Source organism: Schistosoma mansoni (genome assembly GCF_000237925.1).
Source record: "Schistosoma mansoni, WGS project CABG00000000 data, chromosome 1 unplaced supercontig 0076, strain Puerto Rico, whole genome shotgun sequence".
Taxonomy (NCBI): Eukaryota; Metazoa; Platyhelminthes; class Trematoda; order Strigeidida; family Schistosomatidae; genus Schistosoma; species Schistosoma mansoni.
In genome coordinates, this window is record NW_017385990.1 from 650,615 (window position 1) to 678,236 (window position 27,622).

General features: G+C 36.6%; 1 protein-coding gene and 2 non-coding genes across 3 annotated transcripts in view; 2 read left to right on the top strand and 1 right to left on the bottom strand.

Annotated features, from left to right (window-relative positions):
* Positions 1-12,853: 12,853 nt before the first annotated feature.
* Smp_176650 (hypothetical protein) overlaps positions 12,854-27,622 on the top strand; it is a gene marked incomplete at its 5' end in the record, with an annotated part of 29,357 nt that continues 14,588 nt past the window's right edge. Inside the window, 4 exons of the mRNA XM_018791767.1 lie at positions 12,854-12,973; positions 15,558-15,883; positions 16,121-16,326; positions 20,203-20,244. Of these exons, the coding sequence (XP_018645088.1) occupies positions 12,854-12,973; positions 15,558-15,883; positions 16,121-16,326; positions 20,203-20,244 (694 nt within the window). The remainder of the gene's footprint in view (positions 12,974-15,557; positions 15,884-16,120; positions 16,327-20,202; positions 20,245-27,622) is intronic.
* On the bottom strand, positions 18,081-18,149 carry Smp_tRNA_01499_Pseudo_TTG.1.1. Its single transcript has one exon. It is a non-coding gene (tRNA).
* On the top strand, positions 26,601-26,667 carry Smp_tRNA_00772_Gln_TTG.1.1. The gene has a single exon. It is a non-coding gene (tRNA).

Genomic DNA, 27,622 nt, shown 5'->3' on the forward strand with positions numbered 1-27,622 from the left:
GCATAGCATTGGATGACATTCATTGTAATGTCCTCTTTCTTTGTTTTGAAACAGGCTTTGATGATATTTTGATCCATAGGATTCCCATCCAATAAGTGCATTTTGTGCTTGTTTGGATAGCATCAATGCGCAACGCCTTGTGTATGTGGGGCATTTCCTTCTTCATGGCCTGAGCATAACCGAAGCTCCCTTGAAGCTAGTCGTTGTTTTCTAACCTGTGTCCAATATGTGCCACTGATCACAAGCACATCCAGGTTGTATTTCCTCATTTCTGCAGCAATTTGGAAGGCTCTCCCGGTCTCCTACATTATCCGAACGTTCTATGTACCTATAAAAATTGTTACTCTGGTTATTATAAGGTTCATTGGCCTCATGCCTTCCGAACAAACTCTACTTTCATCATGGGACGTCATAATTATTCTTTTAACTCCTAGGACAGAGTTTAATTAGTTTAAATTATTTTTTTCTAGTTAGCACCTTTTTAGCGAGTTAGTTTTTCTACGGGATAGTATCGCTAACGCCATGCCTAACCCTCCTCATTTATCCAGACTTGAGACCGACAGTAGCCTCCGGAGGAGATACAGGCGGAGTTACACCTTCTCATATATATATATATATATCGATAGACAGATAGATAGATGCATATAGACACTCATCTATTACATGTAACCAATATTGTAAACATAGATATGTTGTATACTTCAATAAAGGTGTGTCTTACTGTTCTATTTTTTTGTTTATAAGTAATACTATTGGACTTACACAATGAACCAATCAATGTTATCCTCTCTGATATAAATATAAATACAAAAATGTATATGGTTTGTTTATTTTTGATTGAAACAACAAAGTGATTATAAAAATAACAAAAGAAAGTAAGTTTCTTTAATTGTTTATTTACTTATCATCCTTAACTTTATTCATTTTATATAGTTGAGATCATAAATCAATTGAAGCTAGATCCCCTTAGAAAACCTGGAAGCACTGAACGGTCGTTTCGTCCTATTATGGGACTCCTCAGCAGTATGCATCCACGATCCCGAACTCGTGAGATTCGAACCCATGACCTATCAGTCTGAAGAGTCCCACAATAGGACGAAACAATCGTTCAGTGCTTCTAGGTTTTCTAAGGGGATCTAGCTTCAATTGACTTATGATCTCAATTATATAAAATTACTAAAATCTCCACAAAACCTCCCTTCTGACAATATAGAATTCTCAGTATTTATGTTGATCATTGATAATAAATATTGATTGATTAATTGATCATTAAATGCTAACAATTCAATCAATCGATATCTATAATTATGTATATATACTAATTGAGTATATATTACCTGGCAACAACTATGATATCACTGATTAGGCTCGTTTGTAACTTGTATAACAAAAGATTAGAATTTTATATAGTTGAGATCATGAATCAATTGAAGCTAGACCATCGTGGAAAACCTGGAAGCACTGGACTATCGTTTCGTCCTATTATGGAACTCTTCAGACTGATAGGTCCTGGGTTCGAATCTTGTGAGTGCAGTATCATGGATGTACACTACTGAGGGGTCCCACATTGGGACGAAAAAATCGTCCATCCAAGTTACTTTGTAACTTGTATAACAAAAAGGTTGTACACTTTTAAGAAACTTAGCTGATTAAGTTATGTGATTAATAGTCATAATGATATATTAAAACAAACAAAAATTAGATTATGATCAGAAGGGGATTTTGTATAGATTATAGTAATTTTAGTAGTTGAGATCATGAATCAATTGAAGCTACTAGATCACCATGGAAAACCTGGAAGCACAGGATGGCCGTTTCGTCCTACAGGACGAAAATTAGATAAGTTGTTGATGTGTTTAGATAGTATGGAGGAACAAGTAGTCTGGTTATTCAAGCAGACCGCTTTTATTATCTAGTTGATGTTCACTCTGTGACTCGAACCCAGTACCGTTTGCTTTAAACGCTATCGTATTATTCACTTAGTTACTGAGTTTTGATAGACCCTTTCTGATGTGTCCTAGAGTGAACATCAATTCTGGAATGCAGGTACATCTAAACGACGAGTCCCAAATAGGATGAAACGAGCGTCAAACTGAATTGCACTGTTAGCCACTATCCATCTTTGCTTAGAGTGCTTGTGAATTGAGACAGTATCGAGGCAATTCTCACAGGATGTATATATGCCAATAAGAGACTGATCAATTATTGTCTTAAACATCAATAGAGAGATTAAACTAAGCTTTACCAAGTTAAATTTTACATGTTTGGATAGTTTAAAGATTATTTTCTTTCTCAAATGAAATCAATCAAAATAAACAATGAAAACTTTCAGGTTCTCTATGGTTGTCTAGCTTCAGTTGACTCATGATCTCAACTACTAAAATTACTATAATATGAGCGAAAACCCCTTCTGATATTAATTAACATATGCTCACTAGTGACTGCCTTCAAGAGGTATTTCATCGAGTTCTTGTAAGAAGCAGTGACCAATGGAGTTCAACCGGATCTGTTATGAGATAGTAACTCCCTGAAGACATTGGTGAATGGTTGCTCTATTTGGTGGATTGGTTGAAGTTAGACATTAACATCGTTGGATGCCGACGATGTATTCGATGAATGAATTTGTTCTTTGAATCTTGTTTGGTTGACTTCAAAAACACCAACACCAGATCATATTCTATGTGCCCTAAACAGACTATTATTGAATGATGAAATACTTTATCGGCTATTATCTCAGTACTAAACACAGATTGAGATTGGTGCTCAGTAAGTTTGAGCTAAAAACCTCCAATTTCTGCTTCTGGTTAATAGTGGTCTAAACCTTATAGGCTTAATACTTACTAAACAAAGTGTCCTCATGAAGTAATATATTAAATGTGATGACTGAACTGGATTAAAAATGAATTGCGGTCAACTATATTTTATCAGTAAAAGGTTATGGAAGTTATTTACTTCTGATTGAGATCATAAGTTGATCAGTAGTGCTCACTCCTGACGAATCTCATACTAAGACAGAACGACCGTCCAATGCTCCCAGGTTTTCAGTGGACCAATTCAATATCATCGACTAATATCATTAGATTTCTTAGTTAAAGGTCAAGATCTCATTAAAAATAAAAATCACCCAGTAAAACTAAGAGATGGGAATTATTCACATCACCCTATCATGAACACATCCAGTGTAATACAAATATAATAAGGTTTAAGTCTTAAAATGAAATCATTACTGAAAATTACACTTTAGTATGCAATAGTCACGTATTAGATGAAGAGAAATCGATTAAATATCAGCGAATCCCAATAAATTCCAAAGTGGTAGAAGCAGTAATAATATCAGAGATAATTAGAAAGCAAGACTATAAACAGTATAATTCAAGAACCTGACCGTTACTGCTACCTTGACGTGGTGGTCAGGCTTGCCTATCGTGATGAACTAGTAGGGCTATACTGGCGGGAAAAGTTGTTCCTTAAGGTCCTACCATGTCAGATAGATCGGTTGAAGAACAATAAGAGTAAAAGCAGAAAACTCAAGGTATGAGAGAGAAGCCGTACTGCTGACTGTACAGAGGTGTGACGGTAGTAAGATGTTTTCTTCAGACAGCCAGCATGACGGCGATGCTGCTTTCCCACAAAGGATAGGGTGAGCTTAGAAAAAGCTGGACCCCAAAATGCACACCTCGCGTTATTCCACGGATATCCGTCTCCATCGGTAAGGTCCCAACAAGTACGGAGGTCACACAAAAAGGTCGTGTGTGACCGACCTCAAGCAGTTGTCCCTTGGGCACTGCGGTCAAGCTCTTAGGTCACTAAGACCACCTCTAACCCAATGCGCTTTTCAGGTATATCTAGAAGAACCTTTCTACGGGGTGAGCAACCCGGAAGTGAAAACTGCCCACATTACTTCTAACAGCAATCAAGACCCCTTTTATTCATAATCAGTTTTCCTTTGATAATTCAAGAAGACAAAATGAATTTGTAGCATAAAAGTATAAAATCATTTTAAAACTCAAAATCTAAATATAATGACATAGAGTGAATACAGTGTGCGCCACTGTTACTCCTTTACAGTAGTGTCATTGTATTGTTATGATCACTGCGTTGACCTTAAGCGGTCACTTTGAAGTTATTCACATGATTAAGTCAACTGATAAGTTTATTATCAAATGACTCAATCACTTATATCTTCCTTTTTAATTATCCGTAAATATATGTGAGTAGTATTGCAGCGTTCAACACCATTACTTTTCCATAGCGTATCCAAAGAAATATAATTAATGAATAACTATTATATTGATAAGCAAAGATGGATATTGGCTAGCAGTGGAATCCAGTTTGACGCGCGTTTCGTCCTATTTGGGACTCGTCAGTTGGACATACCTGCATCTCAGAGTTGATGTTCACTCTAGGACTCGAACCCACTACCTTTCACTTCAAACACCATCGCGTTATCCACTCGGCCACTGAGTCCATCTTTGCTTACCATGCTTGTGAATTTAGGCTATATCGAGGCAATACGCACAGTATGCACATATGCCAATTAGAGACTGACCAGTTGCAGTCCTAAAAACATCAATGGGAAGATCCAAATAAACAAACAACGTTACCCCATTGCACAAGCAAGTGGCTATCAAGACCTAGTGCCTAATTGAATAACGCGATGGCGTTTGAAGCGATGAAAATGTACTTCAAATCTTTCATTAATTCTAATTAACAGACTATGAAACTTGCATATGTATATTGTTTTAGTCCTGATTAAACTATTTGACTGTACTATCCATTGTACATATAACTGATGAACATTTATATACAATAACTGAGGATTAAATCTTTGAATCTTTCAAATCATAATTTTACACAATCACTTACTTAAGCTTGTTACCCCCCAATGGAACATAGGCTGCCAACTAGCATTCTCTAACCCACTCTGTTCTGAGACCTTCCTTTCTAGTTCTATTCAGTTGTTGTTCATTTCTGCAGCAACTTGAATTACTCTTCCGGTCTCCTATATCGTATGAACATTCCATGTACCTAAATTAATAGTTGCTCTGCTTGTTATTAGGGTCATCAGACAAGTGACTTCCTAAGGAACCCATCTTTCATCATGATTCATCGCTCTTCTAAATAAAGACCATCTAACTTCCAGAGTACAGTTTAAATGGTTTGAATTATTTTTTTTAGTTAGCGTTATTTTTAACGAGTTAGTTTTCTACAGGATGGGGTTGCTAACTCCATACCCAACTCTCCCCCTCTTTCATCCAGGCTTAAGATCGGCAGCAGCAGAGGGACTCCAAGCGGAGTTAATTTACACCATAATTATGACAAATTTCTATTTCTATACATTCATAATGTGACATAACTTATATTCTTATGGAATATAAACTTAATTAAGAATTTAAGTAGTATTACCTCAAAAAATAAGTAGTATTGATTAGAAATGAAAGTCATTTGATTGTTAATTCCTAAATTACAAAAAAAAAAACACATGGGTTAATGCAAAAAGGAAATTTAATCTTTTGACTGTTGCTATGTTTACTATTCAATATAGATCTTTTGATAGGCATATTAAACAGTAGACATGTGGATATCTGTTTTTTAATTTTTTTCTTTTTTTAAAGGTAACTATTGTAGATTTATTTGGTATTACTTTATTTGAATCTTCTCATTGATATTTAAGACTGTATCCTGTAAGGATTGCCTCGATATAGCCTGAATTCACAAGCAATATAAGCAAAGATGGATAGTAGCTAGCTGTAGGATGCAGTTTGATGCGCGTTTCGTCCTATTTAAGACTCGTCAGACGGATGTGCCTGCATTTCAAAGTTGATGTTCACCCTAGGACTACAACTCAGTAGCATTCAATTCAAACGCAATCGCGTTATCTAATCAGCTACTGAGTCCTGATAGCCACTTGTTTGTGCAATGGTTTAAAGTTTAAATTCACTTAGTATTGTTTCTTTGAATCTTCCTATTGATATTTAGGACAGCAATTGATTGGTCTATTATTGGTATATGCGCATCTTGTGTGTATTGCCTCGATATTGTCTTAATTCACAAGTATTATAAGTTAAGACGGTTGGTGGCTAGCACTAAAATGCCGGACACGCGTTTCGTTCTATTTGGGACTTATCCTTTTGATGTAACTGCATCCCAGAATTGGTATTTACTCAGGATGTATGTGTGACGAAAAGAGACCATAATTTCAGTCTTAAACATCATTGGTTCTCAGGAAGACCAGACACCATCCAGACTTTCACGTGACAACCCAAAAATTATAGCTCAATTCCGTTCAACACGAGAGCCAGACACCGCCCTCTGACATAACCCAAGCAGTACAGCTCAATACCGCCCCACAAGATAACGAGACACCATTTAGAATTCAACGCTACAATCTGAATAGTACAGATCAATCCTGTGGCGCAACCACACAGATACCAAACAACATGGTACACTATTCGCATCATTCATATACACATTCACATCACATGTATGATTATTCCCATCAATCAATTATTCATAACATGAACAGGTCAAAGTTAACCCATTCCGCTTACATGACAGTCAAACTCATTACTGTTAGCAATGACGACATACCTTTCAATGTTCCAATGACAATCGCCTTTGAGAACACTGAAAAGCAATCACCAATATAAATGAAATCGGTTAACCAGCAAACCAGTTTTGTATATGAATAGTCAGCAAAACTTGCCAAAGTAATGCTGAACCATCCACAAAATCAATGGCGAACCACCAGTCTCATATGAGACCTTCAGCTCTACATGGCAATATCACTTATACTGCATACAACACATGTGTATGGTAGTAAACGAAATAGCCCAACCTGAAGTTTTAGGGCATAAAGAAAGCTTAAAACCCAATGTCTTGTGTTGGCATACTATTACAAGACTACCAAGATCATTTTTAACAGATTTGTGAAATTTCCTTTTTTTTCGACTTTTCAAGCCCTGAGTTAAGGGGTTGTATTTCTATATATCTGTAGAATATCCCACCAATTTAAAATCGATTAATCCATTTAAGTATTGAACAGTTTTTTTTTAAAGTTCAATATTCCTTGAGACTATAATTTATGGATGATCTTTGAACGACGTTAGACTGACCTTGAGAGTGTCCGCCTAGCAACTAAGACAAAATGAGGGTTATAAACCAGTGTGAGGAATTACAATAATGATTTATAGTTGATAATTAAGGTTAAGAATAAGATTTAGGGTTTTCATGGTGAATTGACATCAACTAGAATGCCGAAACTCTTTGTATTCAAATGAATGAATGAATTTCATGTTCAAAATTCGAGACCTGTTATCTTATACCCGATTATATACTTAAAATCATGAGTCAATTGAAGCTAGACCACCATGAAAAACCTGGAAGCACTAGATGGCCGTTTCGTCCTGTTATGGGACTCCTCAGCAAGGCGCATCCACGATCCCGCACTCGCTAGATTCGAACCCAAGATCTACCAGTCTCGAGCCAGAGCCCTTAACCGACAGACCACTAAGCCGGCATCCAACGGTCTTAATGTCTAACTTCAACAGATCCACGGAATTTGAGCAACCCTTCACCAATTGTCTTCAGTGAGTTGATATCTCACAACACACGTGGTTGAACTCCACTGGTCACTGCTTCCCACTAGAACTCCAGTTTATGTATCTTGAAGTCAGTCACTAGTGAGCATATGATTATAATCAGAAGGGGTCTCATGATTTCAACTATGAAAAATACTGAAATCTCCACAAAACCCCTTCTGAAAATAGTAAAACCTAAGAAAACCTTTAATTTTTACCTTAAAGTTAACTTATTTTGCATGTATTTTCAAGGTGTGGTTGTGGAGATTGTTAAGTTTTTGATTGAGATCATAAATGGATGAATGTTAGATCATCATTGAAAATCAGGAAGTACTGGACGACCGTTTCATTCTAGTATAGGACTCCACAGAAGTGAGCATCGACGATCGCACTTCGTGAGATTCAAACTCAGGACCTATTGCTTCAATCAAATCTACTGTGAGATAGTAACTCACTGAAAACAATGGTAAACAGTGGCATGATTTCATGGATTGATTGAAGTTAGATATTAACAACGTTGAACATCTGTCATCTCAATGATCTAGAAGTTAACCATTCGCACAAGAGATCGATGGTCCTGGTTTCAAGTCCTGCTACGCGGGATCGTAGATGCGCTATGTTGGAGGGGTCTAATGCTGGGTTGAGACAACTTTACAATGCTTTTAAGCTTTTCATGGTGATCTAGCTTCAATTGATTCATGAATTCAACTATTACAATTACTAAAATCTTCACAAACCCCCCCCTTTCTGACAATTCTCTTCTAAATTAATTTATTCCTTCAATAATGTTCAACCAAATCTATTGTGAGATGGTAACTCACTGAAGACAATTGGTGAACGGTCGCTCCAAATCGTGGATTGGTTGAAGTTAGACATTAACACCGTTGGATGCCGGCTCAGTGGTCTATCGGTTAAGGGGCGTGATTTCGTGGATTGATTGAAGTTAAAGTTGAACATCTGCCATCTCAATGATTTAGAAGTTAACCATTCACACGAAAGACCGACGATCCTGGTTTCGAGTCCCGCAAATCGGGATGATGGATGCGCACTGCTGAAGGGTCCCCATGCTGAGACGAGACGTCCTTCCAATGCTTTTAAGCTTTTCATGGTGATCTAGCTTTAATTGATTCATGAATTCAACTATCACAATTACTTAAATCTTCACAACCCCCCCTTCTGATAATTCTCTTCTCAATTAATTTAATCATGGAATTTTTTGTGTTTTAACTGTAATTTAAATGTAACTACATTTTATTGATTTTTTTGTGGTTGTTGTGGTTGATTATTGAATATCAGATTGTTTTTTTTTCTTATCGATCAATATTGATTTTGTGAATAAGTTTTCACAAAATAAAATTTATGTTAATGAGTTTATGTGTAGCATTTTAATGTGATGTGTACTATTGATATCGACAGATATAAGTAGTATATATCGTCAATTGAGAGTAAAATGTCTGAAGGTAGATTGTTAAGAAGATAGATGAAAGAGAAAAGAACGAGATCAAAGAATGATTGATATGTAAACAGAAGAACGATGATGTTGGAGACGATTCGTTGATAACTTCCAAACGGTACGATTCTCAGAATTAAACAAGAGATTCTTTCGAGTACGTTCATGAGTCCCCACTTGTTTGTTCTCATCCACTCTAATAGTACTATTCGGTTCAGTTTTATATAGTCTTCGACATCTAAATAGACTTCTTATGTCGTTGTTTTCTTTCTTTTTGGGATACATTTCCATAAAGTAGCTAATATCAAGAGCTTGAATAAAATGTCTCCTGTTTTTCATATTGTACAAAATTATTGGATATAGCTTGAACATTGAATGAACAAGTAGTTCAATGTTTTATATAATCAACTATATGGCTAGTTAAGTTTTTAACGTTTGTAGAATAATGGCAGTTCACCGTATATTAATCATATTGTTTAAATATTTGGATCTAATCTTACAAACATTGAATTAAATTAGGTTTTATATAAGTAAGATCATGAGTCAATTGAAGCTAGACAACCGTGGGAAACCTGAAATCACTGGATGGCCGTTTCGTCCTATTATGGGAATCCTCAGCAGTGCGCATCCACGATCCCGCCTCGCGAGGTTTGAACCCAGGACCTACCAGTCTCGCGCCAGAGCACTTAACCGATAGACCACTGAGCCGGTATCCAGTGGTGTTAATGTCTAACCTCAACCAATCCACGAAGTTGAGCAATCGTTCATCATTGTCTTCAGTGAGTTGATATCTCACAACAGACGTGGTTGAACTCCACTGGTCATTGCTCCTCGTTAGAACTCTAGGAAATATCTGTTGAAGTCAGTCACTAGTGAGCATATGATTATAAAATAAAATTAGTGATCGATAGAATAGTAAATTGAACTTCCACTCCTGAATTCTTTGTTCATGGCACCACTGCTACTACTGTTTTCAGTGTTTTCTTTCACTAGTTCTTTTGTTTCTCTTTCTTTTCTGTCCTCATCCGCAAATATCCGTATGACATATCATGACAGTCCAAAACACATTCAATAAATCTATTCCATTTTCTGTTATCCTATTAGGCTGTAATAGAAATGATTCATTATGAAGAAGTTACAGAATCTGTCAAAAGGATATTAACATTCCCTCTTTACTATTAAAGAACTCAAATGTAGACACTTGGTCAAATAAATTACACCAGTTTTTTTGATGGCGTTTTGTTCTCTTCAAAGTTTGTACTGATGATGTCGTTCAGAAGGACGATGAATGCTCCATGACCAAACCATCCAGCTCAGAGAACAAAACTCCATCAAAATCATCCACCTGAGCTATAAATCGTCTCCACCATCTCAAATTACACCAGTCTAAGCAATCGACAAATTGAGTCAGCCTTAAATGATTAAATTTTGATAACTACTTTTAGTTACCACCTTTTTAACCACACCTAGGTGTGGCTGAAAATATTTAAGAAAGTATATACATATATGCTGGGATCGTTATGGAGTTAAAAGTTAATGACTAGAAACTCTTGTTAAAATCAATAAGCTCAGATAACTTATATGAGCATATTCTTTATTTTGACTCTGAATTTGAATAAAGATGGATGGCGGTTAGCAGTGGAATCCAGAACTTGTCAGCTGAATGTATTCGCATCTCACAGTTGATGTTCACTCTAGGACTCCAACCCAGTAGCGTTCGCTTTAAACGCCATCGAGTTATCCACTCAGCTACTGAGTCCCGATAGCCACTTGTTTGTGCGATGAGATGAAGTTTAAATTCACTTGGTATTATTTACTTAAATGTTCGGATTGATGTTTAGGACAACAATTGATTGGTCTATTTTCGGTACATGTGCATCTTGTGCGTATTGCCTCTATATTGTCTTAATTAACAGGCATTATAAACAAAGACGGTTGGTGGCTAGTAGTGAAATGCAGGTCACGCGTATCGTTCTATTTGGTGCTAGTCAACTGAATGTAGGAAGATTCAAGCTAACAATAACAAATGAATCTGAATTTGAATAGTTTTGTAACATAAAACTTCTTTTTTCTTGTATCGACATAACTTGCTGGTTAGTTTTCAGTGTTCCGTTTTAATGGTTTTGTCAGTTTCCGTAAAATTTCTTGCGGTGATCAGCTTTATCCTTCTTCATGATCCATAAAAACGTAGAGGAATTGTAGAGTCGATTGCATTGTGTAATTGGAAGACCTTCATTGATAAGTTCAACAACCTTATTAGTGACTTTTTAAAAAAATTATTCCACAAGTACTGAATTACTCTATCCTGATAACCTTGCTCTGACTGTTCGAGGCTTAATTTTCGGATTAATATCGTTAGTCTTATACTCATGTTTACAGCATGAGTAGTATATTTCGTAATATGATAAATTCTTCCCTTAGAACATCTTTTTAATCTACTTATTCTGGGACTGGATCAATGAATATTCAGTACTGAACATGTATATCACTCTGGAACATGTCGTTTCCATGTACTCACAACACAATATATTGGCAGTAACGAAGTATCCATTCATGATGAACATATGACGAGACTGACACATCGAATTCATTCCATATTATCATCAACGAAGAAAACAAAGAAAATGTTGTAGCGATCGTATACGATGATCACAGACTGAGATCAGTATCTTATTGGATAACATCTTATTGTTTGAATAGATTAGTAATGGGTTCGAGATGAAGTATGAACATTAACATTGTAAAACAGCTTCATCTAGCTGACGAATCCTAAGTAAATTGATTCGTAAGCTGAAGCTTAATAGTAAGATAATATATAACTCAGTAATTTAGTCATATTGTAGTGAATGAGAACACAGGTGGGGACAATCGAATGTACTCGAATACAAAATTATCGAATGTCTTAGTATAATCTGAGAACCATGCAGTGAGTACTTCATTTGCAAACTATCAATCATTCAATCGTCTGAGACTTCATTGTTCTTTCATTTCTGCACAAATCACTCTCTGTTCTCGTTCTCTTTTCTTTGATCTTTTTAACCATCTGCCTCCAGGCATTTCACTTTCGATTGATGATATATACTACTAATATCTGTCGACATCGGTAGTACACACCGCAATTTTTATCGCTGAAAGCAATTAATCTATTGATTTTATTAGTTATAAGCACATACTGCGGGATCGTGGATGCGCACTGCTGAGGAGTCGCATAATAGGACGAAATGGCCATCCAGTGCTTCCAGGTTTTCCATGGTGGTCTAGCTTCAATTGACTCATGATTTCAACTATGAAAATACTAAATTCTCCACAAAACCCCTTCTGATCTATAATCATATGCTCACTGGTGACTGACTTCAAGAGATATTTCCTTGAGTTCTAGTGGGAAGCAGTGACCAGTGGAGTTCAACCAAGTCTGTTGTAGAGATATCAAGTCACTGAAGAAAATTGGTGAACGGTTACTCAAAATCGTGGATTGGTTGGAGTAAGACATTAACAACATTGGATGCCGGCTTAGTGGTCTATCGTTTAAGTGCTCTGGCGCGTGGCTGACAGGTCCTGGGTTCGAATCTCGCTCGCCAGGCGGGATCGTGGATGCGGACGGCTGAGGAGTCCCATACTGGGACGAAACAGCCGTCCAGTGCATCCAGGTTTTCGATGGTGCTCTAGTTTCAATTGACTCATGATTTCAACTATGAACATACTGAATTATTGATTAATTAATGTTATTTACCACTTGTTCGATACATTCAACAAATTCACTTGTCTAATTAACTTTTATTTCAGAATACGTTTATCTTTATATATCCATCAACTAATCAATAAAATGGTCTCCAACTATGATCGATTTTCTAACTGTACAGCTCCAACCTTAAATAAATCAAATTATACATCACATTCTAGTCAATTGAATTTATATGTAGATAATACACCAGTTACTCCTTGGGTACGTGGAGAAGTTATTCATGAGGGAAGTAAGTGTAATGGTTTATTTGTTTGTTATTAAAATGTATCGTCTTTATGTTTTAATTACAGTAAACAGTATTAGGGAAGATTTAGCTCTGAGATAAGATGGTGGTTGGAGATGGTCAACAGGACACCCTGGACACGGGTTTCGTGCTACTTGGTACTCGTCAGCAAGGTGTACCTGTAATCTTGAGGGAACTGGTGTTCTCTGACGGATTCGATCTCGCATCGCCCAGCTTCTTAGTCAGAGACGTTACCGCTAAGCTATTCGGGTCGCGATCGACCTCCTGTAGGAGTGAGATGTAATCACAACCAATCCGTCAGGGAGCACCAGTTCCCTCAAGATTACAGGTATACCTTACTGACGAGTGACAAGTAGCATGAAACCCGGGTCCAGAGTTTTTTGTTGAGCACCTCCAACCACTATCTTATCTCAACATAGTGCACGCAGTATCAAGCCACCTAGACTATTGGCCACATTGCAACTTGATCGATAGCATTCGATCAACGCTAAAAAGGACTCGACACACATGACATTGATCACCAACCAGTGATCAATCAATTGTGAAAAGTTAGCTTTGTATTAACTCCTCCATATTTTTTTAAATCATCTTATTTTTGACGCCAACAAAAGAAAATCTGGATTATGAAACTACTTTCTGTATTAACCATCCCCCCCCTCGCTTCCAGCAAAGTAATGACCATTATCAGTTAGAATCAAATGAATGTCTGGAGTGGTGTTCTTAGTTACTATTGAATAATCTCAATATTGTTACTTAATTCTAGAGACTATAATGTTGAATAATAGTTGCTAAGAGTAAAGTTGAAGGTTAACTTCAGTTTCTTCACAATTATCATTACTTAGAATCAAGAGTTAGTTATCTTACAGCTATCAACAAGAGATATTTATACTTCAATTGATGAAGGCAATCTAAAGGATTTAAGCAGAGATGGATAATGGCTAGCAGTGGAATCCAGGACGCGCGTTTCGTCCTATTTGGGACTCATCAGCTGGATGTACCTGCATCTCAGACTTGTTGATGTTCACTCTGGGACTCGAACGCAGTACCCTCGCTTCAAACGCCATCGCGTTATCCACTCGGCCACTGAGTCCTGACAGCCACTTGCTTGTGCGATGGGGTGAAGTTTAAATTCATTTAGTATTGCTTGTTTGAATCTAAAAGATTATGATCCATAGTTACCGATAATCATTGTTTTAAGGAATCTACAAATTCTAATTTATTTATTTTGGTAGTAGGCGTTCACGTGTGAGACTCAAGACCCTAGGTTCGAATCCCTCGAAAGGGATCGTAGATACGCACTGTTGAGTGATCCCACAATAGAATGAAACGGCTATCCAATGCTTTCAGGTTTTTTAATGGTGGTCTAAGATTAATCGATTCATGATCTCGATAAAAGTTTTCTCCTGAATAATGTTGATTTCTTCTGGAAAACACTTCTTCTCGTCACATTATGTGTACTGATAGGATGATTCAAATGAATAATAATGTATCACTTTAAATTGAACAGAAAGTTTGGTAAGACAGTTTTCATTGACGGAATATAGAAGTTGTCTGATCTTGATTCATAGACATATCTGTCAATTGGTAGAAGTAAACAATGTCAGGTTAAAGGTTAACAATATCCAATTAATATCAAGGTCTACAGGATAAGCTGTATAAGCCATATATATGGAAAACTTCAGACATTTCACTTCTATCTGAAGGTTGTATTGATAATGTCGTTCAGAATAATGATGGAAGCCTCAACTCAGCGAACAAAACTCCATCAAAAACATTCTATTAAGATAAAAAAAAAAGAAACTCCTATTGTTTGTAATTAAGCTTATCTGAGTCAAGCTGAAGATATTTTAGCACCCCATTAAGATAGTTTCATACTTTCCATTAGATCTTCGACAGATCTTTTATGGCAATCGGTTTTTTGTGGAGATTTTAGTAATTTTATATAATTAAGATCATAAGTCAATTGAAGCTAGACCACCATGGAAAACCTGGAAGCACTGGACGGCCGTTTCGTCCTATTGTGGGACTCCTCAGTAGTGCACATCCACGATCCCACCTCGCGAGCGAGATTCGAACCCAGGACCTACCAGCCTCGCACCAGAGCACTTAACCGACAGACCACTGAGCTGGCCGGTATCCAACGGTGTTAATGTCTAACCTCAACCAATCCGCGAAATTGCGCAACCAACTTCTATTGTACTGAGGTAGATACTTGTCTCTACATGGCATGGATTAGCTCCACTGACCTCCTCATTATTTCATTCACCAAAAATAAGATTGATTCATCTATCCTACTTTTTTAAGTTTTACCCTTTAGTTAGTTACTACCTTTATGATTAAACCTTACAATCATTATTATTTTCATTTAATAATTTAGTGATACCCATTGATAAGGGTTATATACCAAAAAACATATTTGGTCGACGTTATTATGGTAATAATAATAATAATGATAATAATAATAATATGAAATTTTATAATCCTGGAACTGTTCATGGCGATAGTTGTACTGTTGATGAAAGTGGTAATAATCATTATCAGTATTATAATCGTAAACGTGGTCGACCCTACAATCGACATTATTATCATGGTGGTCAACGTGGTTATTACAATAATAACAATAATCATAATAATCATAGATCTAGATATCCATTTACTTGTTCACCATCTGTATATCCACTTTCACGAAGCCAATCTACTTACAATATTGATTACAATACTTATACTACTACTAATACTACTAATAATAACAGTAATGGAAGAAATCATCGTTATTCTAATTGTGGTTATCTATTAAATAATGAACAACCTACAGATGAATATATTGATGATTGTTTATTAACAGATATTGAACAATATCAATTAAAGTTAGATATAAATGATAATCAAAAAATTAATCAATTAAACAATATTGATAAAGTTAAAACAACAACAACATCGTCGTCTCCGACGTCGTCTTCTTCGACGTCATCGTCATCGTCACCGTCAACAGATTCTGATTTTGTATCGAATGATATGAGTCAATTATCAACATCAGCATCAACTTTCTCATCGACATCATCATCATCATCGTCAACTAATCAATCTTATCAAATCACTGATAGTCATTTCTATAATGAATTTAAACAATTACAATGTAAAAGTAAAAGTTCATTAAATTTATCAACTTCATCTATTATTGTATATAATATAAATAACAAAGATGAAGATGATAATCATGAGGATTATACTGATGTCCATGATGATATTCAGGATACTGTAGAACATCAAATGAATTCCATGGAAAGTAATAATAATAATCAAGAAGTTGGTAAGTAAAATTTATTCAATGAAATATGTATTCATTATTATTGAACACTTATTACTTACGTCTGTTAACTGTTGTAGAGGAGTAGAGATCATCCTGCCCCCTAAATGCCCTAGTAAGGCCGAGAATGGGGAGGAGCCGCCTTATTTCTCGTAATGCTCTCACACAGCCACATGTATACAGCCACTGTCAGGGAAATCCCACTCACTGCCTTCTCATGGCATTACTGTTGTTTAACAAACTGAGAGGATGAAAAGCGAATGTCTGGCGCTTTAACCGGGTAAATGGACATGGAAAGTCCACTTAGAGGAGCTGGAAAACCCTGATTCCAAACCAATGGTGTACATGGACTGACTCCAGAATCCTGAAGGAACAAAAGGCGTATGAACTAATCGTTAGTCACTGGCTACTATGGGACTGTATCTACTTGCATTGCTTCACTACCTTGTGGATAAGACCATTTACGTCGAAGGCTCCGGAAGTGGTCTCCTAAGAAAACAACCTGTTCCAGTTTGGGCACCTGGGGAGTATCATAGCTCTCACACAATTGAATGAAATGAAAATTTTTTGTGTGGTGCATATATATCTCGTGTCCCCCTTGTACCAGTATTTATGTGTTTAAATAAATAAATGATTTATAAATAAGAGACCATTCACTAAAATTCTCCATCCAACTTTGTTCTAGGCAATCCCTTTCACTTGCTTCCAGATATTATTCATCCTTTTCAAGTCCACTTCCAATTCTTGACTCAATGTATTCTTTGACCTTCCTCTTTTTCCCCATTTCCTATCAAGATTTCAAGTCCGAGCTTGCTTTGTGATACAGTTTGATGATTTCTGTAATATTGAACACCTATAAACATTTAGAATTGTTTATTCTTCAGAATATCGTGATCAAATCTATGAACCATAGAGTAATACTTCATTTGGAAAATAGTCATCACTTGTCTCAGACTTTGTTGTTCCTTCATCTTCATACTAATCTGATATACTTAATGTCATTACGAGTTCACCTTATTCGGTAAATGGAATGAAGGTCAAAGACACAGTAACACGATAGACTTTTCTAATTCGTTGTCCCTGGCTCTGCTAACTAGATCAAGAAGTCTTGATGAGGAGTATAGAATGTATTCTACAATCAACCAGAAAATATGAGGTCACTAAGCACACAAATCAAGCTTATTTATACAATGACAAAGTTGCCCTTGAGAGAGCCACAAAATAGCATACTAAAAAACTCCATCAACCAATGACAGTCAAGGATTTCCGAGTGGGAAATGTAAACTGTAGGTCAACTAAGCGTCCCTTGGCGCAAAATCACAAAATTCAAGTTTCTGGAATAAAATTCTTGAATTAGGATCTTTTCCAAGTGAGTTCTGTAGATCTAATGTCCTCAACATAATCACTCTCTGTTGTTGTTCTCTTTTCATTGATTGGCGATACATACTACTTATATCTGTCGACATCAGTAGTACACACCACAATAGTATATAGTAAAAGTAACATAGAATCTATACTTATCTATAATCAAACTTCATCGATATACTTCATTTAAAACAGATCAAACTGATATCAGTAAAGTGAATACGTTCAATGTAAGATGTCTACTTTTACTATTACATCTAAATTATTCATTTACATCATTTCTTTTTGTATGATTAGCAAAGATGGATAGTGTCTAGCAGTGGATTCCAGGACGCGCGTTTCGTCCTATTTGGGGCTCGTCAGTTGGATGTATGTGCATCTCAGAGTTGATTTTCACCCTGGGACTCGAACCCAGTACCTTTCGCTTCAAACACTATTACTTTATCCACTCAACTACTGAGTCCTTGATTCCACTGATAGCCACTATCCATCTTTGCTTATAATGCTTGTGAATTAAGGCCATATTAAGGCAATACACACAATATGCACATATTCCAATTAGAGACTGACCAGTTGCAGTCCTAAAAACATCAATGGGAAGATTCAAACAAACAATACTAGATGAATCTTTGTATCATTGTTGTATCCATTGAAACATTTAACTGGTTTTTTATTCATATTGCCTTATTGAATATGATAATGTATAATGAGATCAAGATTAGGGATGAGAATTTATTTCATCTCGAAAATAAATCAAAGTGATATAGGAAGTAAAGATGAACTATAAACCCAAAGTCAGGAGTACTAAACGTTGATTCCCAAAAAAGGTTGTCAGTATATGTAAGAACATTTCGACAATGGTGGTCAATCTGGGTAGCTGGTGTCGTGATAATAGTCTATGTTTTGATTTACAAGAGTGATGCTCAAGGAAAATGTCTTACACAACAATTGAACTACATGCGACTCAGAAAGCTGATGTTGACTAAGGAACCTCCAATGTCCTCTCTACCATCACACTACTTTCTTGATTCAGGAGTGACCAAACCAGAGCATCAGAAGCAGTAACCATACCTTTAAAAAAATGCATTGACAAAAACTACCTTCCACAACGCCTTCAGTTGGATCCAACAAGTCGGATCTATTTTCAGGACGGTAAGATTATGTGACAATAATCAATACCTAGACTATGGTTCCAAATAATAATCATTTAACAAAAGTACAATCGGAATTATAAGAAGAAGAAGAAGAATGGATATGATATAATAGAATACAACTGAGTATCATAATTGATGAGTTATTTATATAATAGTTATATAATATCCCCTTGTGGGTCACGGTAATTTTGTATTGGTTTTCAGGAGAACCAGACACCATCTGAACTTTCACGTGACAAACCAAGAGGTTCAGCTCAATCCCGTTTAAAAAGGGAGCCCGACACCGCCCTCGGGCTTAACCCGAACAGTACAGCTCGATCCCGTTTCGCAGGAGAACCGGGGGCTTCAACGCTACAATCTGAATAGTACAGCTCAATCCTGTGGCGCAACCACACAGGTACCAAACACCCTGCTACACCATTCGCATCATTCATATACACATTCACATCCCATGTATAATTATTCCGATCAGTGATTGCGTAAATCAATTACCCACAACCTGAACAGGCCAAAGTTGACCTATTCTTCTTACATGACAGTCAAACTCATTACTGTTAGCAATTACGACATGTCTTACAATCTTCCAATGACAATGACCCTTGAGAACACTGAAAAGCAATCACCAGTATGAATGAAATCGGTTAACTAGCAAACCAGTTTTGCATATGAATAGTCAGCAAAACTTGCCCAAGTAATACCGAACCATCCACAATATCAATGGCGAACCTCCAGTCTCATATGTGACCTTCAGCTCTACATGGCAGTATATCTATATTACATACAGTGTCTATTTACAAGTTTAAATAATCTGATCACTAATTATCACATAATGGTTCGATAAAGAACGTAAGATTATTAGTTTGTGGAGCTTCAAAACATTCACTGAGTAAATTTACTATTTTATGTATATGAAAACACCTACTAAAGTTCGAGTACTGTCAAGTTGTATCTCCTCATTTACACAACTATCCGACTTATCCTCCCTGTCTCCCACATTGTCCAAACGTTCCATGTATCTATAAAAAATGTTACTCTGGTTGTTAGAAGGTGCATCGGACTCGTGACTTCCGAAGAATTTCGGCTTTCATCCTGAGGCGTCATAATTCTTCTTTCAACTCCCGAGACAGAGTTTAAATGGCATAATTTGTTTAATCTGGTTGACATTTTTTCAGCAAAATTGTTTTCTACAAGGTTAGGTTGCAGACCCCATACCCAACCTTTCTCTTTTACCCGGGTTTGAGACCGGCAGTAACCCTAGAAGAGCTACAAGCGGAGTTATTCACTGAATCAAATTTACCTATAGACATCAAAGTTATCTGAAACTATTCATGATTTTGTTTATTTATTAATAAACTTTCAGGTAAATCTGGAAATATGAATGACTATCTTACTCTTGTTTGGGGTAAGTTAGGTAAAAACTATTCTGTTTTATGATTTCTGATTATGATAATTATTGACTTGATTTATAGTTTAAAAGTGAGAGATTTAAGTTTATGTCAATCATCTTTATAGTTAGAAACGATAAGATTTCTCTTTAAGAACTAAAGAACTAAGCAGTATAACATTCATCGACTGAGATGGTTAAGCTACGTGTTGCTAGGTATGCCTGAACACCGATTACCACGACGCGCTATACTGACTAGTGTAGGGGATGGTTGGAAAAGAGTTAGGGGCGGTCAAACCAAAACGTGGCATCAGAGTTTGAAGTCACTAACACCTAGTCTGATTCATGTTGGCAGATGCAGACTACTTGGTTGGGGTCCACGTGACTATCGTAACCAATGGTTGGGGACTCTGTGTGACATGGCTCGCAATAGATCACAATGGCGTAGGTGCATACACTCTTTATCTTCCCTTAAACCTTGAGATTAAAATTGCTTCATATTTGTCTTCTTTCCTATACTATATCCTTATATACAACCTTTCTTTTATATATTACCACCACTAAATTTACTACTTCTATGAATCCGGTATTCATCTTATTGTGCTAACGAGATATGGCCGTTTCGTCCTATTATGGGACTCCTCAGCAGTACGCATCCATAATAGGACGAAACAGCCATATAACGTTTGCACAATTTCTTTGCTGATCTAGCTTCAATCGACTCATGTTTTCAACTATGAAAATACTGAAATCTCCACAAAACCCCTTCTAGTTTATTAGAAGGTAAGGAATGTTATACTGCTTAGTTCCTTAAGACAGTGACTTGTTTAGGTTAGTGTACATAGAATTTCATAGAATTCAATCATTACTGTTGATTGCTTCGTCAGTTACCAACTATACCGGATTACTCTATTGATCAACACACTAAAGTTAAGAATGTCTAGATTAAAAACATCGTATCAATCAGCGAATTTATTAAAAGTTAGAGTTATGTAAAGTGGTACAAGATTTTTGTTTAATATTCCCCTTGGTAACTTAAACTTACAATCAGTGACTTTGATACTTGATACAGTGCTTCATTATAATTATTCAAAGCTTTGTGTTAATCTCATTTTACTTTATCCATTACCGTAAATTGGATTAGACTTAATTGGGAATAAACTTGTCCTTAGATTTCTAGTAGTGAATTGTATAATTTGACAATTATTATCCGCCTATAGACACTCCGGGCGCTACTGCCGGTCCCAAGTCCAGATAAAGGAGGAGAGTTGGACATGGCGTTAGCGACCCCATCCCGTAGAAAAACTAACTCGCTAAAAAAAGGCTAATACGATAAACTTATAACAACTAATCTTTAAAATTGATTAGCTTACATTATATTAGTATAGGTAATTTATGCACTCCGCCTGCAGCTCCTCCGCGGGGCTACTGCCGGTCCCAAGCCCGGATAAAGGAGAATGGTTAGGCATGAGGTTAGCGACCCCATCCCGCTAAAAAACGCTAGCCAGGTAATTTATGAGGATTGTAGAATTTTCAGAGTTGAAAAATAGCAAACTGACCTTATTTAGACCATTATTAAAACTACTGGATAATTGTCTATGGTTCTAGTTTGATAGTCCTTAGTAGTGAGCAACTACAATTCCACATTCGGAGATCGAACCCATTCTCCCAATAATTATAGTTTTTGGTTCAGAAAGTTTATAAAGGCTGGTTGTTATTACTGATATATAACAATATTGTACACTATGGCTGATACCTTGAGTAAACTACTTATTGGATGATCATATTGACAGACATCAATCAGTGTGCTTCAGTTAACATCAATTATTTTTCATTTAGTAGTTTTTTACCTACTTACTTACGCCTGGTACTCCCAATGTAGCATAACCCGCCAACCAGCATTCTCCAAGTCACTCTGTCCTGGGCCTTCCTTTTCAGATCTATCCCACTTTTGTTCATTCTTCTCATGTCTATCTCCATTTCTCGGCGTAATGTGTTCTTTGGTCTTCCTCTTCTCCTTTGGCCTTCAGGATTCCATGTAAGGACTTGCCTTGTGACGCAGTTGGATGATTTCTTCAATGTGTATCCTATCCACTTCCAGAGCTTCTCCCTGATTTCTTCCTTCACTGGAATCTGGTTTGTTCTCTTCCACAATAGAATGTTGCTGATAGTGTCAGGCTCATTTAATAGTTAGGTGTTTACTTATCAAGTTTAATATTTATAAATACTACTTCATATTTCATAGTTTATATCGAGGGAATAATTTCTGACAATTAACGAATGGTTATTTCATCCTAGTACGGAACTTCTTAGGAGAGGACTTCCGACAATCAAACCTAGAACCTTAAGGTGTCACAGTAAGTCTAACCGCTTGAACCTGAATCCAATGGTTTACATGTCAAGTTGACTTAAGTTAAGCATCCAAAGTATTGGATCAGTATATGTTAAATACTACTCCCAAATGCCCTGGTACGGTTGAGAGTGGGGGAAAGTCTGCTCTCCCTCCCCAAATGCTCTCACATAGCCACGTATATATAGCCTCTGTCAAGGAAGTCCTACTCACTGCCTTCTCTCACCAGGAGTGTTCTTTAAAAAATTGAGAGCACGAAAAGCGAATATCCGGTGCTTTAACAGGGTTGGTGGACACGGAAAGTTCAACTAGGGGGGTTGTAAAACACTCATTCCAAACCAATGGTGTGCATGGGTTGGCCCCAGTATCTTGAGGGATTAAATGGCGAATGAATCAATCGTTGATCACCGGCTACCATGGGAATGCATCTCCTCACGATGCTCCACTGCCTTATGGATCAGATCTTTAGGTCGAAGGCTCCGGGTGTTGCCCCCTAAGAAAACCACCTGTTTCGGTTTGAGCACGTGGGGAGTATCACATCCCTCACATATATCAAATGAGATTTGTGTGGCGCATATGCATCTAATTCCCCTTTGTACCAATATTTATGTGCCTAAATAAATAAATCGCTGAAAAATTTCCATCATATTAAAACAATTATATGAACGAAGAATATTCTTTTCAATAATTTCTCATCAGGTTCTACAATTATAAATTAATAATCCATAAAAGAAGATTGACCAAGTTTAAGGCAGAGTACATCAATTTAAGAAACTGTAATATGTGAATCAAGGAGTGTTGTTTGTCATATAAAATAAGATCGAATCGGTAATGTTTTTGGGATGACTAATATGAAGTGTTAACTTGAATCAGTTTATAGGTGAAATAAAATCGTAAGATAAATGATCAGAATATATATAGTTGATATGGGGGTGAGAGATAGAAAAATGGGAAATTGAATAACCAAAAAGATGTCAATTAAAAGATAGAAAATGAACTGACCAGATCTTTAAAAAAGCTCAGAGATCAACAGATAATTCCACCAGACATATATGAATCAATCAAGCCGACAGGTACTCATTTACCTAGGTTATACGGACTACCGAAGGTACATAAACCTGATATCCCATTGAGACCAATTTTAGACATGTACGATTCTCCTTACCATAAGGTAGCGAAGTGGTTAGTAACCGTTTTAAAACCACTTCACAAACAACTAGTAAAGCACAGTATTAAGGATGTATTCCAATTCGTCGAGAAGATTAAAAACATAAACACGAAAGGTCTAAAGATGATGTTCTTTGACGTAACGTCATTGTTCACAAATGTCCCACTCAGAGAGACTGTAGAATACATTTGTGAACAGCTTAGAGAACAGGAAGTAGTAACTACAGTCCCTGTGGAGACCATCAAAGAATTACTACTAAAATGTACTATGAATGTACATTTCAAATTCAATGGTGAAATCTACAGACAAATAGATGGTGTCGCGATGGGTTCACCCCTAGGTCCCATATTGGCTGATATTTTTCTCGCGAAACTAGAAAACGGCCCACTCACACGACAGATTGAAAAGTTTTCACTTTATTGCCGATATATGGACGACACGTTCATCCTATGTAACGACTATACTGACTTAATGGAGACACTACAGCTATTCAATACAGCCCATCCGTCTATAAAATTCACATGTGAGGAGGAAAATGGAGGTAGGATCGCTTTTCTAGATGTTCTCCTTACAAGGAGAAAAGACGGTTCATTAAGGAGAAATATAAACAGGAAAACATCGTGGACGGGTCAGTATACTAACTTTCTTAGTTTTGTTCCTCTACAGTACAAAAAGAACCTAATTAAGACATTACACTATAGAATTAAGACCATATGCTCTGAAGATACGGTCGAAGAAGAAACAAAAGCATTATGTATGACTCTGAGAGAAAATGGATACCCGGAGAAATTCATAAATAAAAACATAACTAGTAAAAGAGACCATAAAGAATGTTTAATTGTGAATAAAAAGCCTCTGTATATACGTCTACAATTCAGAGGTGACGCACCTAGTGAAATGGTAAGATTGAAACTACGAAGATCAATCGAAAGGACTTTTAATGCAGGTAAACTACAACTAATGTTTTCCACACGCTCAATGATCACGCCGACATTGAAAGATAAATTGCCTAGACTAGCCACTTCTTTCTGTATCTATCAATTCAACTGCTCCTGTGGAGCAAGTTATATAGGCAGATGTTCTAGGAATTTGTATACTCGGGCTCGTGAACACCTTCCAGTGTGGTTAAGCAAAGGTGTAGTCAGAACGGTTAACAGCTCTGTTTTAGCCCATTTAGTTCAGACGGGACATAGAGCCGACATTGAGCAATCTTTCACAGTAATATATCGTGTAAATAACAGTCTACCTAATTCTGTCAGACAGAGAATCCTACAGACGGCTGAGACAATCGCTATTCGGATCAAAAAGTCAGAGCTTTGCTTCCAAAAGAAATATGTCCAGCCGCTCCTTTTACCCTGGCCAACTTCAGGGTCAACTTGTTAATAATCAATTCTATAATATGGTGACATTAATTTGATTAATGTTCATTAAACTTATTTTATCTTATCAGTCATTATTATTATTATTATTATCACACTTGCTAACCTTTTAGAGAGATTTATTCAGCATCCATCCCTATTTACTATATCTGACCTAATTCATATTATTCTACATATTACGTAATTTCTAATTTGTAATCCCATTGTTCTCTATCTCACCCCCATGTCAACTATGCATATATTCTGATCATCATTTATCTTACGATTTTATTTCACTTATAAACTGATTCAAGTTAACACTTCATTAAGATGAAGTCAGCTCCAACATTAACGATTCGATTTGATTTTATTATATGACAAACAACACTCGTTGATTCACATATTACAGTTTTGTTAAATGATGTACTCTGCCTTAAACTTGGTCAATCTTCTTTTATGGATTATTAATTTGGATTTATAATTGTAGAGTACCTGATGAGAAATTCATTGAAAAGAATATTCTTCGTTCATATAATTGTGTTTTAATAAATAAATGTTAAATACTATGAAATCTATCACTCTCCACACACACACACACTGTGAAATCCAAAATTGCCAGTAATCCTAACAGACTTGGATTGTAGAATGGTTCATTAACACCAATTATAACAACACTCGATAAAACTGTATTGTAAATCACTAGGTTACTGAAATCGTTAAAAAAATATTAAACGATTACTAATCACTCTGAAGTGAGCAATCAACTATAAAGTAAGAATTACTGAGTAACAACAAATAATGTTCCCTAGAAAACAGGGAACGTTTTTGAGTTGCAATGATACTGAACAAAATTAGTTGAATCACATTAGAGCAATCAAAGAACAATAATGTAATATATAACCTTCAAAAGGTAACTTTAAGTTAAACAAAATTGAAATAAGCAAATATGGATAGCGGTTAGTAGTAGAATCCAGTTTGACGGGCGTTACGTCTTATTTAAGACTTGTCAGATGGATATGCCTGCATCTCATAGTTCATGTTCATTCTGAGACTCGAACCCAGTATCATTCGCTTGAAATGCTATTGCGTTATCCACTCAGCTACTGAGTCCTGATAGCTACTTGCTTGTGCAATGGGATGAAGTTTCAATTCACTTGGTGTTGTTTGTTTGAATCTTCCGATTGATGTTTAAGACATTAATTGATCAGTCTCTTATCGGCATATATGCATACTGTGCTGAGATGCAGGTATATCCAGCTGAAGAGTCCCAAATAGGACAAAATGCGCGTCAAACTGGATTCCACTGCTAGCCACTATCCATTTTAGCTTACAATGCTTGTGAATTAAGGCTATATCGAGGCAATACGCACAATATGCACATATGGCCAATAAGAGACTGATCAGTTGCAGTCCTAAACATCAATGGGAAGATTCAAACAGATAAAACTAAGTGAATTTAATCTTCACCCCATCGCACAAGCAAGTGGCTATCAGGACTCAGTGGCCAAGTGGATAACGCGATGGCGTTTGAAGCGAAAGGTACTGGGTTCGAGTCCCAGAGTGAACATCAACAAGTCTGAGATGCAGGTATATCCAGCTGATGAGTCCCAAATAGGACGAAACGCGTGTTGGATTCCACTGCTAGCCACTATCCATCTTTGCTTACTATATTTTTGTCATTATCATTATTTTATTATCAGTCATATGGTCTTATTCAGTATACACCAAAAAACCATCCATTCACTTATACATTTTCATTCACATCATTCTCTTAACTTTTGCAAACTCTTCAAATTTTGTTCAATTATTACATAACTCATTTTTAATCAATCTATAATTACAGTAATCTTATGTAAACCCTTTGTCTCTGAACGCCACACAAATATCATTTGATTTGTGTGAGGGCTGTGATACTGCCCAGGTGCCCGAACTGAAGAAGGTGGTTTTCTCGGCGGACCACACCCGGAGTCTTTGACCTAAAGGTCTGATCCACAAGGCAGTTGAGCATCGTGGGGAGATGAAGCACCATTGTAGCCGGTGACCAACGATCGATTTATAAGCCATTTGTTCCCTCAGGATCCTGGAGCCAGCCCATGTGCACCATTGGTTTGGAATCAGGGTTTTCTAACTCCTTTAGGTGGACTTTCCCTGTCCACCAACCCTGTTAAAGCACCGGACATTCGCTTTTCGTCCTCTCAATTTCGTAAACAACAATAATGCCACGAGAAGGCAGTGAGTAGGACTTCCCTGGCATAAGTTATATACGTGTGGTCATGTGAGAGCATTTGGAGAGGGATAGAGGACTCCCCCCACCCTCGGTCGTACCAGGGCATTCGGGGGTGGATATTATAGTAATTTTATTAGTTGACATCATGATTTAATTAAAGCTAGACCATTATGAAAAACCTAGAACCACTGGACGGCCATTTTATCCTACTGTAGGACACCTCAGCAGTGTTCATCCGCAATCCCGCCTCACGGGATAACCTATATCATTTCAACTTTTATTACAATATCAAT